The 22,500-nt window shown below is 39.5% G+C and overlaps 2 protein-coding genes across 6 annotated transcripts in view; one reads left to right on the top strand and one right to left on the bottom strand.

The window, feature by feature from the left end:
• Positions 1 to 11,284, top strand: part of LOC138059035 (pentatricopeptide repeat-containing protein 1, mitochondrial-like) — a 13,936-nt gene extending 2,652 nt beyond the window's left edge. Inside the window, exons 3-8 of one of the 2 annotated variants that reach the window (XM_068904542.1) lie at positions 1 to 645; positions 1,138 to 1,257; positions 2,681 to 2,776; positions 2,923 to 3,015; positions 4,411 to 4,618; positions 8,652 to 11,284. The exon at positions 1 to 645 is cut by the window's left edge and continues 198 nt beyond it. In XM_068904542.1, the coding sequence (XP_068760643.1) occupies positions 1 to 645; positions 1,138 to 1,257; positions 2,681 to 2,776; positions 2,923 to 3,015; positions 4,411 to 4,584 (1,128 nt within the window). In that variant the 3' untranslated portion in view covers positions 4,585 to 4,618; positions 8,652 to 11,284. Of the gene's footprint in view, positions 646 to 1,137; positions 1,258 to 2,680; positions 2,777 to 2,922; positions 3,016 to 4,410; positions 7,507 to 8,651 lie in introns of those variants that run through there. The other variant, XM_068904541.1, reaches the window with a different exon arrangement.
• The window catches only part of LOC138059033 (SH3 domain-binding protein 2-like), an 18,369-nt gene continuing 3,518 nt past the window's right edge, over positions 7,650 to 22,500 (bottom strand). For 2 of the 4 annotated variants that reach the window (XM_068904536.1, XM_068904538.1), the window contains exons 3-8: positions 18,337 to 18,612; positions 16,166 to 16,282; positions 15,501 to 15,721; positions 14,534 to 14,852; positions 13,725 to 14,141; positions 11,438 to 12,318 (exon numbers count right to left, since the gene is read on the bottom strand). In XM_068904536.1, the coding sequence (XP_068760637.1) occupies positions 11,618 to 12,318; positions 13,725 to 14,141; positions 14,534 to 14,852; positions 15,501 to 15,721; positions 16,166 to 16,282; positions 18,337 to 18,612 (2,051 nt within the window). In that variant the 3' untranslated portion in view covers positions 11,438 to 11,617. Of the gene's footprint in view, positions 8,742 to 11,437; positions 12,319 to 13,724; positions 14,142 to 14,533; positions 14,853 to 15,500; positions 15,722 to 16,165; positions 16,283 to 18,336; positions 18,613 to 22,500 lie in introns of those variants that run through there. The other 2 variants (XM_068904539.1, XM_068904537.1) reach the window with 2 other exon arrangements.

Here is a 22,500-nt window from a genome sequence, read left to right as displayed (position 1 = left end):
GGGGATCCAATCAGAGCATTTGAGATCTACAAAGAAATGAAACACAACAATGTCAAGCCAGACGGCCATACTTTTTCATCACTTCTGACTGCCTGCTCTTTTGACAAAGTTGAGGGGCCAAGCATAGCAATCAAACTGTTAGATGAAATGAGGAGCATGAAGATAAAGCCAGATCTTTACATTTATAACTCTGTTTTGAAGGTCATTAGAGATTTTAAGGTTTTCAACACGGCAAAAAATCTGCATTTCTACTCTAATCCCATGACAAATTTTACAAACTCATTGGCTGAGGAAGTAAGTGAAAAAGCCAATAAAGGTGATACAATAGATATCAACTATGACAAATTATCCCAAGATACTGACAGTTCATTAGGTGATGTAAATAATGCCAGGATGGAAAGAAGTGAAGATCTTAAATTACAAAATTATTTTCCTGGAGTAGAAAAGTTTCTGCAAATGATGGCAGTGGAGGAAGTTTATCCTGATGTGCGTACTTTTCAGCTGCTACTTTATCTGACTTCGTCAAACGCAGAGGAGGAATACTTGATGGAACTTATGAAAGGTTGTAATATTTCTCCTGATGTTACATTTTATAACACTCTGGTGAGGAAGAGTGCACTCAAAGGAAATTTACAAACAGCCAAGGTATACCACCAATGAACAATGAAATATTCTGTTGATAACAATGATAATAACTATCTAAATGTCATTAGGTTTCTTTCTTAAACATCATTTATTTTCAGAGCAATGTAGTGTTCATATTAAGAGAGCTTATGTCAAAACAAATAAACCCTTATGCAATGGAACAGACAGGTTGGACAATATAATGTTAGAAAATGAAACAAGAACTTTTACAGATAAACCAGGACTGTCAGGAAAAAATAATTAATATGCATGATGATGAAGTAATACAAATTGCATACTCTGTTGTTTAGGGAGAGTTGTGCACGCATATCACCTTGAATTATAGTAGTTTATATGTACAGATGCTGTACATATAAACTCAGTGGTGTATTTCATATCTGTCATTTACTGGTAACATGTTTTAAGTTCTTCATTTGAGTGGAAGCATTACGTGTGCTGAGTGTGTTGATTAACACCATTATTGACCATGATTATGTGGTTTCTTGTCATTAGGAACACATTAAGAATCTGGAGGAGACACTGAATGTTGCTCCATCAGAAAAATCTTACCAAGTACTTGCATGTGGTTGCAAAGGCCCAGAGGATGGACTGGCCCTGTTGAATGAGATCAAAGTACGAAACTGTTATTTTCATTAACTCTGAGCACTAAAATTAAGAATAAATACTGTAACATGGTATGGGTTATTAACCACATGTGAGATCAAGATGGCTGGATATTGGCCAAGTTCTTTTTTTGCATGTTTATGGATTGAGACAAAATGCTCATTCCTCAAGGTCCATAAACAGGCATCTTGACTAAACAAGCTTGTTGACTATGGGATAAAACACCAAAAAATGATCTTTGATCTTGCAGGACCAAGCAAAAAATCCCACGGGGAAAAAATAGCTCCATCTTGCCCGCTTGGGTAGTCAATCACAGTGCAGGATTTGGTTCATCTAATGCCCACTCATGGAGCTAGTCATGTAATGATGCACCTTATTCCAAGTGCTCATCAATTACTTAAGATGTGTTTTGAAAATTGAAGTTAGCCCATGATATTTTGTTCTTAATCTCAAAATTCAAAAGAAAGACTATTTTACCTTGCAATTGCAACAGTGAAGTGAAGTGAAGTGAAGTGAAGTGAAGCTGTTAGTGTCTTCCCTCAGGGCTTTTCAGGTCCACTTAACATTGCTTATGGGGGACTTTTCAGCCAGACTGCTTATTACACAGTTTACAGTTCATTTTAGGAAGTAAAAGATGCCTCCATCCAGATAAGGTCAGACCACAACACCGGGCCCGACTACATCCCCAATTCTTATCGAATAGTTAGTGGGTTCTTTAACGTCCCACACTATTTAATTTCCAACAAGGGTTATGAGACTGGCCCTACGGTTTACATTCCTTATCCGAGAAGACTTGGAAGTCTAACCATTTGCAGATCTATGTAATTACAAAAGGCAGCTCAATCTCCTCAGTTATTTTAAATCCCTGAGTGGTGGCCCCCTGTCATTAACTCACAACCTCCCACATGACAGCCCGATGCTCAACCAACTGAGCCACCGGTGCATGGTGAGATGATTTGAATATTTAAAACATATGAGGTTATGAGAAGGTTTGCCATTTTGAGCCTGAATGAGGATTGAGTGGGTGAAGAGGGGTGGGCTTATAAAAAGATAAATGGGCAACAAGAGGATGGGACATCATTGTCTTCTAACCATTGCTTAAAACTCTATATATTATTTATTTGATTATGTACACTGACCACTTTCCACTCCACATTAGAACACAACAGGTTTAGGAATCAAACTGTCTGGAAGCAGAACAGTACTGTTGGCTATAATTAGAATTATTGATACGAAAAAGTCAGATGAATTATTTTTTAACCACAGACCCATAACAACGGGTTACTGCTCAGAAAAACCTCAGAGAAGGACTTGACTCTGTGGCAATCATGCTGAAACCACTCAACCGTACTGACAGTGAAGCATTTCAATCAGTGGTGAATTTAATCAATAAATGTTTTTATGTATAATTTTTTCCTCTTTATTACTTTAGTCTGTAGGTGTTACTCCAGCTCAATCAGTTTATGGAACATTGATTGCAGGAGCAGCCAAACAGAGACAGTTTACTTACCTCATCCAGCTTGTCAAAGTATGTGCCTTGCTTATCAACGTGGGTTAAACTGAACTGTTCATCTAGCTTCTAGGTTGATTGATTGATTGAATGATCGATCGAGCGAGCGAGCGAGTGAGTGTCAGTGATTGGATGATGGATATTGATTGATTCATGATTTGTAGGGGATGACAAGAGATGGCATAAGGCCTAATGACCGAATCATGACAGTTCTTGAACGTGTCTACAACCTGCCCTGCAAGAAACCTTTTATCAAAGTAAGACCTGGAACCATACTATCTTAGATGCTTGTGTTTTATTTGTGCAGTAACGACAAAAATAGTTCTTTGCATGGCGCATTCTTAACTGTTTGCCCTTCTTTTCGTGGAGCGATGTTTCATTGTATCTGCTATTCTCGGTTTTCACATGACGTCACGACCGCCATGTTGGTGCCCCTAAACAAAGAAAAGGAGGCCATGTTGGTGCCCCGACCAAATCCTCCGGGAATTTAACTTTGAAAAACATGGCTGTTGATCACGTGAGTGAAAACCAGCAATAGAAGAAAATCGGAATGATTGTAAATTAAAGGAAAGGAAGGAAAGGAAAGGAAAGGAAAGGAAAGGAACTTTAGTTAAGTGTCTAGTCGTTCTAGCGCTGAAGCACTAATTGGGGACACTGTAAATTGAAATTAACAATTAAGACAAATCAAGTCAAATGTTGGTTTTTGTGGAGCGGGGAAACCGGAGTACCCGGGGAAAACCTCTCGGTGCAGAGTACAGAACCAACAAACTCAACCCACATATGACGCCGAGTCTGGGAATCGAACCCGGGCCACATTGGTGGGAGGCGAGTGCTCTCACCACTGCGCCATCCCGGCACCCCGATTATTTTTTAATCCTTATTTAATTGTATGTTGCATTGCCACGCGAAATTCTTTGCTTTGAAATCTCGCTTCCTATTACGTGTATTTGTTTGCCAATCAGATGCAGAAGTGTTTAAGCCATACAATTGTTTCGCGTTAACGTAGTTAGCTGCGTCTGCACTTGCATCGTTTTGATAAGCTCATTCGATTGGCTGTACCTGCTGCGATGCGTCGAAGTAGTAACCTTTGTTAGGGTTGGGTTTACGAAACTCGGATTAAAACTGCCAAGAAAACTTGTTTTGAAACTGTTCACATCAGCGAAGATATCGATGACGTCACCTATTGGTATTATGTGCCAACCAGAGCCTTATTGGATGCCGAAGCAAAGGCTTCTTTTGTTCTGTGGTTGGCAAATTTGAATATCAAAAGAAATTTGACGTCAATGTTTGTAAACAGATATCTTCCCCATAAAGTGTTTTCACGTGACGTCACGGCAGCCATGTTGGTATACCTAAACAATGGGACGGCGGCCATGTTGCAGTTCAGGGGCCGGTTATTCAAAAGGTGGACATTGCTATTGCCTGGTTAACTCAATTGGTTTTGATAATGTTCATCCGCTGGATAGTGATTTATCCGTTGGATAGCGCTATCCAGCCTTTGAATAACCGAGACCTGGTAATTGAGCTCTATTATCATGCAAACGTTTTCATTTGCTTCGGTGAAAAAACAAGGTTACTGAACACGTGAGTGAAAACACTTTTTAATTATTTTTTGATACTGATGACGATTATGAATGCGTTTTTGTTTTTAGGAAAACTCGCATCACCGTTCCGCAAAGGAGCAAAGGTTTCGACATGTAGAGCAGAAAGGTTTCCGGTCCTTTTTTGAAAACTGGAGAGAGAAAACCGTCAACAGGGTAGCGTCATCGGAAGACTATGATAACGACAACGACCTCACGGATGATAAAGATTTCAGCCATCTCTAAAAGGAAGAAAAACTAATGATTTTCGTGAAAAAAGGTTCTTTTCTGTCTCGCTTTACCTCTGGTTTTCACTCGTGCTGGACGGAATACTCCCGGGGGGGGGGGGGGGGGGTAATCCCATATAAAGGCTTAATGGGGACGTGCGGCCAGCCCGGGTATATTTTTCGGGATTTTGATCTTGAACAGGGTATCGAATTTATCAATTTTTGTCTTAAACTGGGTTAAATGTCTTAAACAGGGTATCAAAAATCGGAATTCTGTCTTAAAATGGGTAGGAAAATCAGCGATATTTGTCTTAAACAGGGTCAGGGTATGAGGGGCCGCGCCGCACCTCCCCACCCAGGGATATATCGAGTCCCCTCCCCCGGGGGGAATACTCATCGTTTTAAGGAAATGAACAAAACTCGTGGACGTTTTCCAAAAAGAAACTTTTATTTCCTTTGGTTATTTTTATGTCGTGGGATACTGAGTACTGGGAAAGGAGTACTGAGTACTGGAATACTGTGTACTGAGACCTCCCATCTCATGGCGTCATCGAAATATACTCTATTTTTCTACTTTGTGAAGGTTTTTTTGTTCATCGCAGTTATGAATATTACCTAAGCGTGACGTTTTTGAGCCGGGGACGGCTTTTTTCCTTGTCTTGACAGTACCATTTTTAAGTGCTACTATGACCAAAAAGTCAATTTTTATTTTTCTTTGGATTTCAAAAGTATGTTAACTAAACACTAAGTGAGCAATATTTTAAGCCTTGATTTCAAAAGGACACCGGTTTATTTCAACTGGAATTTTCCTATTTAATGGTCCGCCATTACTAACTTTAAGATCTTGGGAGAGTTGAATCGAGGAGAAAATGACGTCAAACACTCACTAGTTTAAGAATGCAATTCGTGTGTACGCCACAGAATTAATATGCAGCACGGGAGTTTTGGGCTTTCAGACTTTTAAACTCGCGTTTTGCAAATATAGTAAGCTGCATTCACACGCATAAATTTTAAGCTACTGAGCTTTTGACGTCACTTTTCCCTGGATCCAACCCTCTGAGGTCTAATCGGTCAGTTGTGAACGTGAGTAATGGCGGACCGTGAAATCCAAAACTTACAATCAAAGTAAACGGCGTTTTGATAAAAATCAAAGCTCAACATTTTGCCAGTCAAGTGTTAAGCAATCACACTTTCAATCTGAAAAAAAAAAGGAAGTGATGTTTTTTATCATAGTAGCACTTTAAATATCTTTTCACTATTAGAGATGATTATTGAAAATCTGGTAGAGCCTACTTCCGTCCGTGACTCGAAAACGTTGCGTGCTTAAACTCCCTGATAAAAAAGGAAAGCCTGAAAAATTAAGGTCACTATTTTGTGACGAGGATTTTTCAAATACTCTATATCGATGCAGTTAACCAATATGGCGGAGCGAGTGAAATTAGAGAAAACGCTCAAAAGGTTGGGGAAACAAAAGAATACTAAAATGGCGGCCATTTTGGAATGAGGTGTATAAAGTCATTAAAATGTGGAAGTGGGATATGAAGAACTCGCAGCGAAATGTCACCACGTAGTGAAATCTTTAGTCCCGCTCTTATTCACGGTCATAGACCGAATGCATAAATGGCGGCCAAAAACATATTCTTTTGTTTATGTGCTAATTAGACTCACTAGCCTCGTTTGTATGGACAAATTACAAAAGAAATGTTTCTTGAGAGCGAGGCCAGTGAGTCTAATTAGCACATCATGAAACAGAAGAATACATTTTTGGCCGCCATTTATGCATTTTCCCCCCAGATCAGTCGTGCGAGAATAAGTTGAGTATCCCTAACAGAGATAGTCAAGTATGGGATGGAAACTATCATGCCTGAACGTTCCGTAAGGGTACTCGAAACTGATCGCCCTTGGATGAACTCTCAGTTGACAAAAAGCGTTAGCAAGGAACAATGTGCCACTGTTTAAGATATTACGAAATAAGGTCAATGGCGAACGGAGGCGTTGACGCAAGATTTACTATGAAAATAAAGTTAAAGGCCTGCGTGACACCAAACCACGCGATTGGTGGCGAGAAGTAAAACAGCTGTGGTACTTCTAAGGCAATTGGGCGTGACCTGAGAACCACCCTCCATTCAAATTTGGTCTTTGACGACAATGTTCTGCGCGAAAAGACAAATGAGGCGTTTGTTAGCGTAATCCAGGGGTATTCACTCCTATCAGAGAATGTCCTGGTAGCCTCGGAGGACGATGAGCCTTTTTCTGTCAAAGAAGCAACTGTTGCGAGAAAACTGAGGGCAGTGAGCACTTCACGTGTTCGGGGACCAGACAATCTTCCCAGCTGGGATCTGAAAGAATATGCAGATATCCTCGCCTCTCCAATCGCCGATATTTTAAACACCTCTTTCCTGGAATGCAGAGTTCCTCGTGTGTGGAAACTTAACGATCTTCCATCTTTACCCAAGGTCCCTACGATCTGTGACTTTATTAAAGATAAGGCCAATTTCCCTGACGTCCACTCACATTTCCAGCTGGTCTCATAATAAGATAGACGGCGAGGGTATCTTCTGCTAAAGTCCTTGGGGTTACAATCAGTAATGACTTGAAAATGGAACGATCACGTGCATACTATCACCTCCAAAGCCCCACGTCGATTGTATCTTTTGAGTCAGTTAAAGAGGGCCGGCATAAGCCCCGATGACCTGTTAGCTTTTTGTTATAGTGTCATTCGATCAGTGCTAGAATTCACATGTCAGCTATTCCGTCATAGTGTCCCGAAATATTTGTCTGATGACATCGAACGTAGTCAGCCATGCGAATTATCTTTCCTAATTTATTGTACTGTGAGGCGATGGGATAAGGCCGAAATTTCAACACTTTCAGAGAGACTTGAATCATTATCTATTTATTAAATTATTTAAAGATATTGTAAGCAATGAACACCACAAACTGGCTAATCTGCTACCTCCTTTGGCCAGTTCCCATGCTCAGCGTTTGAGAAATGAGACGTTTTAATACTCCAGTTTGTCGCACCGATCGTTTCATGAACACTTTTATTATTAGTCACGCGATGTAAATAAGCTTTAAACACAATTGTAATTAACCAGTTTTATTGTAATTTTTATATTGTACGTAATTAATATTCAGTCCTACGACTGTACTGTAATGTATGTTTTAATAAACGAGTTTACTACTACCCCGGGGGGGGGGGGGAGGGGGGTACTCGATGCATTACTGGTTGGGGAGGTGCAGCGCGGCCCCTCATACCCTGACCCTGTTTAAGACAAATATCGCTGATTTTCCTACCCATTTTTAAGACAGAATTCCGATTTTTGATACCCTGTTTAAGACATTTAACCCAGTTTAACACAAAAATTGATAAATCGATAACCTGATTAAGACAAAAAATGATAAATTCGATACCCTGTTCAAGACAAAAATCCCGAAAACCATACCCTGGCTGGCCGCACGTCCCCATTAAGCCCTTATAAGGGAGTACATGTATATGTACAACTACATGACCCGTTTAAAAGATGTTGTCGTTGAAACTCTGCTATGAAAAGGAAACCAATGAAGTCTGGTAATTGCATACTAAAAAACTATAGAATATAAAAATATGTCCATTCTCGATTTTTCCCATGAACTGCATAGTTGCCATAAAATACGATTCCAATAAAAAAGGATATGTTGAAAAAAAATGAAAATTATGGCTGCATTAAATCTAAAAAAATGTACCCAACATATTTTCTTTTTAAGAAAATGGCAATATTGCGATAAAAATGTTAAATTTCTGAAATGTTACATGCAAGGGCTTAGAACTCCCGCATGAACTTGCTAAAATCTTGTCTCGATTTTGAGAAAATTATGATGCAGTAATCTCATAGGCTTCCATGACATAATCTTTGGGTACTAGTCCCACATTAAATCCCTGGGGCTTAAACAGCGAGCCAATCCACCAATCAGCATGCGGCTTTTCATAAATGTAAATCAGATCTCCTCGCCGGAATCCAAGCTCGTCCTTCTCGTTTGTGGCGCAATCCCACAGGGCTTGATACACATTTGCGTAGTTGATCAAGTTGGTTTTCTCTTCTGCAGGGCCAGGTGGAGCCGTTTCGTCACGTCGTGCGGGTACCACAGGCGGTGGCTTGGTCCCAGGCCGTGCGGGTCTTTCGGGAACTTTCTCTTCTGTAGAAGTGAAAAATATTTTTTCCTTTTATATGGGCCCGTATATCAGATAATTTTAATTCACTGTCGATACGAAAAGCGTTAAGGCCCGGCTAAACGATGAATGTTAAACGATCAAACATGTTGGGTGAACCAACATTTTATCGTTTGGCCGGCACCATGTTTGAGGGCCATTCAACATGATGGATGATGTTGGAATGCGCTTGATACAGCATCAAACATTCGATCCAACAACATAGTACAGCATGTCTTTTTTTCTCATATTGGAAGTGCGAATTTTTCTTTTCGTTTGACCAGTCTCAACAAACATGTTGCACGCGCGCACGCGCATTGTGACTTCCAGTTGGGGTTCTTAATCATGTTTCTGTTAAGTTTGAATTGCTTCTTTCAGATTCTTATAAGTGGGATGCCTGTGAACTAGCTTGATAGCTAAGTGGACTTCAACTATAAACAACAACAACAACAACAGGCTCCCTACTTCTCTCGACTGGTAGCGATATCCGAAAGAACCAAACGCAAGCAGTTCATCTTGTGGCAGTAAAGTTAACCAATAAAGAGCATTGCTTATTCAGTCTTGTTTGAAGGGTTAACCAAACAAGAGCTCCTGCAATCTTGTACAAAACGCGTTGGGCGGAAAACGTGACACACCACTATGAAATACACATTCCCTAGCTTGTCTGTGATAAAAGATTAAAACCTTCCTACTTTTCCCCTCTCCCCCTAATCCAATGTTGGTTTTGAAACGGCCAAAGGCTTACACAGTATTTTGCACCCCCATTATCGACATTGGTAGGGAGGAGAGGGGGCCAACAGACTTATTTGTTAGTGTACGTCAAATGATTTTTAAGCCGAAATTCTTCCCAAGAGTTCCATCCAAGATTGTGGGTGTCTGTACCCATCATCAATGAGACTTTTTAACCCCTGGGCAGCGCAACAAAATCGACAAGAGAACAACTACCTGCTACAAAGACCATCATAACCGATGAATGAGACATTTCATGCTGATGAAATCTGATAATGCGTAATGACTGTCGTCATTGGACGAAATTTCTCACGGCAATATTTTCCACCGAAAGAGATGGAAATTACCCCTCCTTTTTGTCAGTAATAATTAATGAAAGGTTCATTAAAATATTACGAAAATATGGAATATAGTGCATTAAAATACTTTGGCTATATATCCTTTCCCTCTTTCTTCAATGCGTCCAGAATACAGGATAAGATGCATGTGGTATATGATAAATGTCACGAATCGTCCCTCTAACCTTTCATTAAAACGTGTGTGAAGAAATACAACTGCTTTCCTCTACCTGTACTCCACAAGAAAACAAAGACAGCTAAGAAAAAACCCCGACACCTTTGTGTTGTTGTAAATAGTACTTGGCGTTCCGACCCGAGAGATGTTTCGAGATGTCTATCGACATCGAGCATGTACCTGATCAGCTCCATTTCTGAACGTCTTTGTCTTCCTTACATAAGACTAAAATAAAAGGTAACTGCAAATCGCAGGTGTTCAACGAGTAGAATTTTAAAAACTCCGCACTTAAAAACCAGTCCCAGCGGGAAAAATTCAGTCCTCAAAAGATTCTGCTCAAAACTTCGGTGGACTTTACTGGGACTGAAAATCACGTCACACCAGGTTTTGCTTATAGTGCTACTATAACAAAATTAACAAACACATTTACTGACCCAAGTTTTAAGCCTTGATTTCAAAAACACGATGATCCACCATTACTACCTTTAAAATCTTGAGAGAGCTGTGGCCCGTTTCTCGAAAGTCCCGAAAACTTTTCGGGCCCGGAAAGTCATTTGTGAAACTGTCAACCGCTTGTTTTGGAAAGCCGATCTTTCAATGGAAAGTCGATCTTTTAACAAAGTTTGACGACTTGAATCCTCTCCGTTCTTGAGATACAAAGGGAATTGTGACACCCGAAAATGGCCCGTAAAGTTTCGGGACTTTCGAGAAACGGGCCCCTGGATCGAGGAGAAAATGACGTAAAACACTCACTGGCGCTTGCGTACGCGGCTGAATTAATATGCAGCACCCGCCTTCGGGCTTTCAGACCTTTAAATTCGTGTTTGACATATGTAATGAGTTGCATTTACACACTGAAATTTAAGCTAGTGAGTAAATGACGTCACATTTCCCAACATCCAATCCTTTACGGTCCAATGGGTCAGTTTTAAAAGTGAATAATGGCGGACCTTACACTACAAGTAAACAGCCTTTGGATACAAATCAAAGCTCAAAACTGCCAGTCAGGTGTTAAGCAACCACACTTTTAAAATCTGATGAAACAATATAAAATAGTAGCACTTAAATAGTTGATATATTAGGGTGGTTTTTAGTCGGGTGCATTTCTGCGCTGTGATTGGCTCAAAAATCTCGCGCTGCATTCTCCGCCGCGGCTAAAAATAACATGCTCGTAGGCCTCTTCCCGCGCATAGCGCCGTGGGTTATGATTGGCTGCCTTCATTGGTGACAATACGTCCGTTATAACAGGCAAACGAAATTTCTTAGGTTTAGGTCAGTTTGCGGCACCTCACTGAAAAAGGAAAAACAGGAAAACGCTTCATCACCCACTACCTTATAGAGCACAGGTTTCAAATGCAATACGAGACAGTTTTAAAGAAGCTTGCATCGGAACGACGCTCGCTTTTGGAACACATTTCAAAGAAAACTGGATTTGGCACATAGGTAGGAGACGACTTTTAATGATGAAAGTTCCAAAGAACAATATGAATAAAATCACTGAAGGAAGTCCAGAGTTACAAGTTATGGTTCCTCTGCACTGATTAACGGTGGGTGTTCTTCAGCTGAATCTCATACACGGCTCCGCACAAACTGGAGTCTGCATCGATTTTGCCGTGCAGGTTTACATGCTAAATAACCCAAGTTCCTCTACATTACTTTCAATGATAACGTCGGCAGAGAATCGTCCTCTTTTTGGCGATGGAACTTCCCCAACCTCGGTCAAAACCCTGGAATTATTTTTGCAATTGAAGCACTGACAATACTCATTGCAGGATATGCCTCCTCTAAAACATGGACATCTTGTTTTTCGAAGGCTTCTCTTGCCTCTAATAGCTTCATTATCAACACAGGCTTCAAAGCCAGGTGAATGCAATTTCCTTTCCTGTCCACATCGACATCCAACTATTCTAGGTCCAGGCCTTCTAGGTTGAGGAACTCTAAAGGGCCTGCTCAAAGCACCAAAAGTGTTTTGGCAGTTGAAGCATTTGCATTTATCATCATCGCAGCCTTGCCCAACGCTATAACAAGGACATTTTGTTCTTCGTCTCCCCTTGACATCAACACACGCTACGAATTCAAGACTTTTTGTTCTTCTGTACGTATCCTGCCCACAACGACAGCCACGGCTTTTCGCCATTTTCTTTTCGTCTGGCACATTACAGCAATTCCGACATTTGCATTTGTCTGTGCACAGTCTACCACTGCGTGCACAGGGACACCTGACGCGCTTTGATTCCGCTGTTGGGCCACACGCGACCTGACCCCTTGACTTCAACTTTCTGCCACACTGACAGCCCCTGTCCTCTGAAACTCCACCGCCATCTAAATTGAAACGTTCGAGGAATTCGATTAGCATGCGCTCATAGGTCTGCCGTCCTAACACTGTTTCTCGGCTGCAAGGGTCTTGCATTGAGCCAGCAGCACTGATCTCTGGATATGTAGAGTTGAATCTCTTTAACTTAAGCGACCAACCTTGTAAGCGATCATCTATCGTCTTCAAGATGCCCTTTTTGCTAGCTACACGTCTCTCCATCTAATTATACTGTCTTAATCGCAGGCACATAAATGACCTCCCGGAGTTCACGACCACGTTTCTGTTAACAAGGGTGGCCGTTTACAAGAGAAACAACTTGCCTTTTAAAACAATGAACACACAACACGATACCCGAACCTCTTCTTCACGCTACCTTCATACGACTCAGTTCGGTTTAATCACTCATGACCACACACGACCAATTTAAATAAATATCTTACTGCGTTATTCTTGCATATTGACTATTTCTGGACCTTATTTGTCCCAGAAGCCAAAAGTAAAATTGATAAAGTGTTGACTCGCTAAACTGTAAAACAGGCCGAATGGACTGGAAAGAAAAAGTGAAGGAAGTTCAAGTGAGTAATTTTTTATTTGAAAAAGTTTGAATCTGAGACGATTCATACGTATCAGCCTTAATTCCATGTTTGCTCCATCAAGAATCGGAATACGGCCACAGTTGTGACATACTCGAAATTCTTTTCCCCTGCCTCGTCACGGTTGAATGTTTTATAGCGTTCTGCAGGTTTCGTTTGACTGACCGCGTCCGTTGATCAAAATGTTTGGTTGGTTTTGTTTTTACGGCGACTAATTGAAAATCAATTTAGATAGTTTCTTAACAAACTGCGATGTTGCGTCGGGTGACTGAGTGAAACAAGGAAATAGGCCTATGAATGGCTGCGAGGCTGCTGTAAATTGTGTTGCTGTAATTCTAATTAGTCTACATTAACATAAGAAAAGCTCAAAAGGTTTCTATAAAAAAGGGTCACTGGCAGCCTCGCTTCCATTCTTAGGTAAGGTAACTTCGCTACAACCGTAAAATTATCTATTTGCAAGTGTTCAGCACCGCAGATTCGCTCTGAGGACAGACTCAAGCGAAAAACGTCACATTTAAAATCCCCCCACGGTAGTCAAGTTACTGCCATGAACTCGTATTATTAACTCCATGTTACATAATGAGACAAGAGTTACATCACCCACATGAAAACTCTTTGGGATCGATTGCGTGTACAAATCATTAACCTGCTTTTGTAAAATACTTTTTGTCTAAACGGGCGTTAGTGCACCAGGAACGCAAAATACACAGTCAAAACATCAGTTTGTAGAAAATGAATAAGGTCACATACTGCAACCATGTGTTACACTGTGTATGGCGCTAACCGTTATTCCTTAATAAAATTCGTTACATAACACTTACGTGGTTTTGGTTGCCCAGCAACAGTTGATGGCGGGGATACCTTGGGCTTAGAGGGTCGCTCAGGAACCACAGGTGGGACGAAAGCAGGAGCCTGTACGGGGGCTTGAGGCTCCTGAAAGGTCTCAAGCGGTTCGTAATTTTCTATTTCCACTTCCCCTGGGGGAGCAGGAAGTCGTGAAGCTACCGAGTCTTCAGGGCTATCTGGTAGTTCATATATGTCGTCCTGTAACGGTGCGGCGGGCTCTGTTGAGGCGGGAGCAGGTGGCGGAAGTTTGGAACGCCTTGGAGCTGGAATAGCCGGTGGGGTATCGTCTTGATGCACTTGTGACTGCGGCTTGACAGGACGGGGTGGGGGAGGGGATAGAGGGAGTTCATTGTTGTCATCTCCTCTTGGCTCCGTTGAGGATGATCCAACAGCTAAAAAGAATTCACATCAACATGACTAACAGGATTAAGTTATGCTTTCACAAGGGAAATGAGGGAGCTGACAAAATTAATGTATGAAATAGAAAGATACTGACTCCGTTTCAAAGCGGATTAAAACAACGATATTACATTAAAACAGGTGAGCCTAGCACAGGCACTGTACACCACACGATATTTTGCATTTCCGCTGTTGACTTCCATGTGTTTCAGAAAATTAATGACAAAGGCAATCGTAACTCTACATAACATAAATGTACCCAGTTAATTCAGCAGATGCATGGAAGATAATACAGGTTTGGCCAGATGGCATTTTTCAAAAACCTAAAGCAAGCTTTAAGCAGTCTGTTTCAACCCTTATTCTCAAATTAAATTTGAACACTAACCAGGTGGTGGTGATACGGCGACTTGTCCAGTAATTTCATACTGGGATAACTGTGGATTGGACTGCTGGTTGGGACTGGAGGATGACAACTGGCCGACTTCCTCATAAATTTCTCCACCCCCTATGTCATCATAACATTCTTCCCCATTATCATCTACTTTGCCATCTTTTTCCTCCACAATGCTATCTTCATCACCTGAAGGCTGCTTATTACGCAGTTTATCCAGTTCTGCAACATTGCCTTCTGAAAGGGGTTCATTTGCAGCCTGTCTTACTGCTTCTATCCATTTTTCTGTTTCCTCCTTTGATGAAGTTTCAAACTGAAAGTGGATGAATTTAAGTCCATCAACACAAGTACATGTAACCTACAACCTTTTTTGAAACAGGTTATTTCAGCCCTGTACACATTTATGCAAGTTTAACCAATCAAAAACGACATGCACGTCCCCTCCATTACATGTAATAGTCATGATTCAAAATTACCGGTAAATCATCTCACTCACAACATAACTTTTCCTTCTCTGCACAACGGAGCCAGAGTCATTTCACCCTCAAATAACTATGATACATGTACAGTGTGGGACAACAAAAGCCAAAAAATTATTATTTCTCTAGATTCATTTTCACTCCATGGCTACAATGGGTCTTAATCACACGGCAGCCATGTTAAGTCCCAAGCGCTCGAAAACTTTTGTTTTGCTCCACCAAAACTCGTTCCCAAACATTTCAACTCAACGCTCTGGGTACGAAATCTATTATCTATGGCCAATATGGCGGCTGTGCGAATAAGGCCCATTCTGCACAAGGGAACATCACAAACAATGGGCACTTTTATAAAAAATCAATTGTCTTTTCACTCAATCTTGCAATTTGAACATCTCAAACATTAGAACAGCATCGACAAAATACATTGTAAAGACACGATATGTACTACAACGTGTTAACAAAACAATCAACAGAATCAATACCTGGTAAGATCTATGTCCATCAGGGTGTGTTAGAGTAAATTCCCGACCCTTCTTGTTAGCTGTTTTTGCCTCGTAGCCAGGCAACAAGATGGAACCTTGTTGTTTTGGCGACTTCTTGTCTTTGAAGTAATACAGCACATGATTTCGCAGAACACAGTACCGTTTCTGATACTTGCTGCCAATGAATTTTTTCCCTTCTTTGCGGTGCTTTTGCAGAAAACCTACACGAAGGAGAGTTGATCATTGTGTTGTGAAATTAGAAAATTTTCCTGGTCTTTCAATGGCCCAATCTTCATTATCAAAACAAGAGACTACAGTGTACATGTTAAGACCTTTGTATGAGCACAGCTATACATGTACAATGTATACTATTATGTTACAACAGTTAGTCACTGATGGTACAGGTACAAGTCAGATACATGTAATACAAACAGATGATAATTATTATTATCATTCTGCACATTTTAACAATAGCTATGAACCAATGTAAAGGTAAGAACTAATAATAAAATTATTTTTGAATGATACAAGGTTAAGTTTACAGAATCAATACGGATGTTTGTCTTATGGAGCCTGCATCTCATTTTTATTTAGTGTTTTGTAATGAAACATTATTTTGAGTTTATGGAATCTTTTGAATGCATGAGATGCAGAACATAATTTACCTTCCCTGATTACATCTTTAACATTTTCAGGTTTGGTGTCACAAGTCAGGTTCTCTAAGTTCAGGGTTGATGATTTCTGCTTCCTCATCATGCCATCAACTTGACTCTCACTTTCTTCTGAAAAAAAATACGAATGACAGAAAACCCAGTTATTTAACTCTTACAAATGTAGGTGCTTCTATTTTATCCCATTTATATTACAATAACAATAATTTTATTATTATTAATCTTTATTATTCCACTAATATTACAATATCAATTGGTCAAGAGAATGCACAAAATATGAGACAGTAAGTTACACACTGCAGTGTCCTGGTTTGACCAGTTTAGAAGAGAGCAAATACGGATGGAACTGGATTTTTCAATAAAAGAAATATTGTTTTCAATACAATGCAAAGCCAGAGAATTTTTAGTTTGTTATTGCTTGTCAATAGTCATTTTGTTTATCCAATCAAATTAAGTCATCTAATCAAAATAATAAAGTTGTCATTTGCATGCACCTTATTGTGAAATCAATAAGATTCTCAGTCAATGCGGGAAGAAGCCAAAGTACTAGAAAATGGTATAATAGTGGAATGATAAATGCCCTATTGAAAGGTTTAACAATTATAATACATGTGGACATTTTGCTTGTTGCTTAATACTACACAACTCACAGATGTATAACCATGCATTGGCTTCATGGCCTCATGGTTAGTGCGCTCGACTCTGGATCGAGTGGTCCAGGTTCGGGGCCTACCCGGGGACATTGTGTTGTGTTCTTGGGCGAGACACTTTAGTGTCACAGTGCCTCTCTACACCCAGGTGTATAAATGGGTACCAGCATAATGCTGGGGGTAACCCTGCGATGGACTAGCATCCCATCCAGGGGGGAGTATAAATACTCCTAGTCACTTCATGCTACGGAAACCTGAGATAAGCACCGGCCTGATGGGCTTTCTGGCTCGTAAGCATTGACTTTTTTTATTATATACATAATACTAATCTATCTTAAACTATTCCATAAGGCGTCTTTACATCACATGCAGGAATAGGAGACACTGCATTAGGTCCAGACTTATGGTCAACTTGTAGGAGCAAAATACACTGTATCTGGCTGAATAAGAGATCAAGTTACCAAAAAACATAAAAATTGTCCAAATTTCAAACACTGTGTCACTGAAAAAGTGAATTTGTTTGCCTTTGCTGAAAAACAATATTGGTCTTATTACCACAAAGATTTGCTTGGCATAAAACTCTGTGTTTAAAGCAACTATCAAGTTATTATCAGTGGCTGTAATCCAGCTCTGGTGCCAAATTCGAAAAAAATGTCTAAACGCAATAATACTACATTGCAAGATCAGCAAAATTGACAAGTGAATGTATTTATGTGTACAAATACACGTACATCAAACACTATGCCAAGCCCAGGTTTTCTTGAACAAGGAATTTATCACCAAATGAAGATGAAGTTGGAAAGACAATAAAAGGAAGTTACTCTTGTAGACTGTTTTGAAGTCAAGGTTTGTACACAAAATAATGTGTAATATAATATTAAGAATGGCCATTTTACAGCAGAGAAGAAAGATTTTTCCAGATGAATTATACACAGTTATGTACATGTAAGACTAGCCTAATATTTAAGCATCTCATGGATAGAGGGTAGTTGACTGTAATGATGGGATACATTATTTCTCCAAGAAAAACTTGGGCAAATACTTTAAGTGCACCTGATAGGTTCATCTAGCATAAAGACAGGTGAAAGACATTTTATTGTACATTGCATTCTAGAAACGTCTCCCTTACCTTATCTTTAGTTGGAGGATGTACATGATATTATGCTCATTGCTGACTAACTACATGTAACAAGCCATCTCTCTCTATATTAGAATAACAATTCTAACATTCTTTGCCCAAAGTTCATCCGAGAAAGATATTATAGATGTACATGATCCACAGAATAAAAAGTGCCAAATAAAGAGAGAAGAATAATGAAAACTCAGTTGGTTACATGGTTGACTTTGGAGCATGTGTCCTACAAGACTGATAAAAATTGTGTGAGCTAAGCTTTCACACTTTACACGTCAAACATTGTAATTACACAAACTCAATATCCTGTCATCATACTGTGTGCATATAACTAGACAAAATAATTTACATGTATATGTTAACTATAACAATAATATCTTTACCTGTTTCAGGTATCTCATAGGTTTCCTCCCGTTGATCAGAATCCTGATTGTCTTGCTGATCATGCTGACTAGGTTCTTCATAATTTTCCGCATTATCTTCTTCCATGGCAACATACTCTTGTCCTGTCTCATCACCCAGCTGCGGTGCTACATTTATTGTCTCCACATCACCTGACATGAGCTCATAATTTTCACCTCCATTGTCTACGGTGTTTTCTATGTTAGTCTCTACTTCACCTCCTGGGGTCATAGTGTAATAATACTGATCATTGGATCCTACAAAAAACGGAAAGAGTAATAGTCAAGAGTAAGTCCTAATATTAACTACTTCATAACCAAGAGTGAGGTTGTTACAGCAGCAGTTACAGCAAACTAAAGGCCTTGCTGTATTGACTGAGCAATGGTGAGGTTAATACAGCTAGGCCGAGGTTTGAGATTTTGATGTAATGTCTGAACGGTCAAGGTTATTGAAGTGCTACTAAGACAAAATTTGCATCTTTCCTATCTAAGCCATTTTAAGACATAAACTTGTAGTCTGTACAAGAAGAAAAATGCTGTTTACTATTTTCAAATATCTCTTTCTGTTCCAGGTATATTCACTTTTTTTTAACATGCAAATCAGCCAAGTGATGATTTCATAAACTCAATCGAATTTTGATCAAATAATGATGAAAAGAGACGTCTTAGCCAATTTGTATCAGAAATGCTTGATTCTTTGCAGTAAGATTCTAGTACATGTAGCAGCGCTTCTGATAGGATCATTGCGGAAAAAAATTAAAGATTATGCAGAAATTTTTGGCCATATTATGCGTAAACATGCAATGATTATGCGCAAATTACACCGGATTATGCGGAAATTTAAACATTTATAGAACTAATAATTAGGCCTGTCCAATGTATTTACATGCTTATGGTAAATCAGGACTCGAAATTGTGACCAATACAATCGCTTTTTCCCTTTGCGATTAAGATATCTGGCCGAGTTGCATTCGCCGTTAAAATAAAAGGGTTGGTAATCGGCATTTTGCCGAAATAAAGCGATAAAAAAATATTTTGTTTCTTGTCATGAATTTTGTTTCAATTTGGAGATATGGAGCAAAATTGTGATGTGGTTGAACCACGATCCATTCCCTTGATCATTCACCATTTTCAGCGGTTTTTTACACATGCGTATTGCGGGCTCTTTGTTCTGTACAACTTCATCGCAATGATTGTCCCTACTTTACCAGAGTTACAAATGATGCAATTTAATTTGCTACTATAACTTGCGGCTAAATTTTCATACCTTGTATCTTTTTTTAAAAATTTTGAGCCTAGGGTATGTTATGAAAATGGCTCCTTCCCGAAAAATGAGTGGAAACTGCTTACGAACTTTCATCTTGCGAACGAAATGGTGTGTTTTCTTCAATGTTCAGGAAAATAAGCGTTTCAAAATAGTCAATCTCTTTGGCTTTTGTGTTTGTGAGGGTGGTAAGCAGCTGCTTTATCACTAATATCAGGCATTTCTTCAGTTTTATGCGGAAAATATCGTAATTATGTGGAGGATGCGGATTTTAGGGAATTATGCGGATTATAGATGTTCTTCACAATATGTGCATACCAGTTTTGTTACCATGGCAACACACTAGGTTCAAGACATCCCTGACTTTAAAGGCTTTGCCGGCCACTTTTGGTGTTCTATTTTGATATTAATTTTGCCAATGGTGCCTCATCTGCATGATCCTGCAAGCATATAAATATGTTTTTCTAGCTTAAGATCACCACAATATTGAAATCAGGTTGGAGGGAGCTGGGAAATTATTGTGAGTTGCCATGGGAACCAATTTCTTTATAGCCGCAGGTGTGTTGTCTGTAGAACTATTGGCCTACCAAGTTTAAATGGTACCTACTGTAAATTGACTGAGATAGCTCTACATGTACTTGATGTTATAATGGGTTGAATGAATGACGTCATCAGTCCTGGCATTTGCATATTTTACACATTTTTTAAACGTAAATATCTCCGGGACCAATGCAGATATTTCTAAATGATAAACTGCGTTTTTAATCTTTTTGGAATTCTATGTGATAAACCTAAAAATTCAAGGGATAAAAATTTGATCATAGTAGCAATTTAAGTTGTTTATTATATGGCTAACTGAACGGTTCTAAAGAAGAAAGACTAACTTGCATAATCCATAATCGGCCCATGGGTATTACGGGAGAATAATGCCCTAACTCTTAGCTGCTCTTAGCCAAACGTGGCATGCATTATATCGGCCAGAAACACTAGACATGTAATACACTGTAATAGACCTTTTTACCGATACGGCAGCCATTTTGATTTCTATTGTTTCGAATAGCTATTATGGGATGCCCAGGGGGCAAATTAATATGTATTTGCCCCCTGGGCATCCTATAATAGCTATTTGAAACAATGGAAATCAAAATGGCCGCCATATCGGGAAAAGGGTCTATTCACCTTAAAGGTTGCTTTATCATATTTCGTGATTATACATGTAGCATCCCTTTTCAGTGATTTCAATAAGTGCTGACAGCCAACAAAAAGCATTGGCTACATACTGCTTGATTTTCTCACTTAATCCACTTATGCCCAGAAAAACAAGTAATTACATGTAGATGCATGCCCAATTTTGACATCCAACAAAAAGTGTCCCTTTGAGTCTAAGCCTTTCCCACCTATTCTAAAAAATAAGGTAAAAAGGGTAAAGGTTAGCATTAGTTTTAGCTTAGGGCATAATAGTATCCCAGATGTCTTTTAGGCATCTCATTCCAACGGGAATAGCAAACTGTCACACTCCGTTGATGATATGCACGATTTTCTCTGTGATTATTTCGTAGGTCTGTGGATTATAATGCTTTGTATTTAATTTCTGACATTTATTCGTCAAGACTCATGGAAGACTACTCATATTTTGATAATTCAAAATGTGGTTGTTTCACAATGCGATCACTGACCCGAAGAGAGGTCACGAATAAATTTATTTATACAAGTGTGGATTAGAGTTTTTTCCACATATGGACTTCACTCATGCAGATCGATGGTGACTATATTTTGCCACAGAAGAACCCAGAAGTAACCACATTTTCTCATATTTTTGGAGTTGAAGATTTTATCAAATATACCATACATGAGCCGCAAGTGGCACTTTTGATTTGATCAATGCACTTAAAAGCGATCGCACAGACGCAGATTTCAGCTTTAACTTACTTTTCATTGATTACCTACATTGAACAAAGGAATAATTAATTAGAACCAGGAAGGAAGACGTACACATCCACAGATCGACTCTCAACAACATCGGGTATTACACGCTGCCGCCCTTCGCTTAAGCGCTTCTTGATGTACATTTAGCTCACATGAGCTTCCCTACATTTCAATGTAGCACACATAAAATCGTTCACCTTGACAACAAAATTTTCTTCTGACACGCAATGAAAGTATGACATACATGTATATGCTTAGAAGCCAAAGGCTTGACACCAGGGTCTGTTTGTAAACTGAACATGGTAGTCTCCACCACTACTCACCTCTGCATTGTGGCTAGAAGATACTGATTACTGGTACGTCACGATTTCAGTTGATAATATAAAAGGAATTGCTATGCATTATGTGATACTAATCTTTCCTCCTCTGAGCTTAGGGTACATGCAGCTGTTTATCGTGCCTTGAGGTGATGTTAATTGTCTGTATTCCAAGACATGAGTGATGAAAGAGCATGGGGACACTTCGTGACACTTATTGAAATCCATGTGCATCTAATTTCATGCATTTCTGGACATAATTATCTGACAAATTGTTCTGATTATTTTTAAATCTAACATTTAAATCCATTTTGACTAATGACGACAAAGTTGGTTACTCTACTCAAACCAGCTGCCAACTTTATTTGTGATGAAATCCCTATCTTTTCATCGACACCACTGCTACACATTTAACAATTATTCGCCGAAGGCGAAGTGATTATCGGTGAATATTCACCTCGACTTCGTTTCGGTGGATATTCATCGATAATCACTGAGCCTGAGGCGAATAATTGTTTTAGTATAAATAACAGGTGATTATTTCAAAAACGAGAAAAAAAAAACATTTCAACGCGAAATCATCTTCACTTACAGTGGCAAAACGACTACTGGCAGCCATTTTGTCCATCAAGGTGATTA

The sequence above is a fragment of the Montipora capricornis genome, chromosome 8, assembly GCF_036669925.1.
Source record: "Montipora capricornis isolate CH-2021 chromosome 8, ASM3666992v2, whole genome shotgun sequence".
NCBI lineage: Eukaryota > Metazoa > Cnidaria > Anthozoa > Scleractinia > Acroporidae > Montipora > Montipora capricornis.
This window is presented reverse-complemented; position numbering and strand designations above follow the sequence as displayed.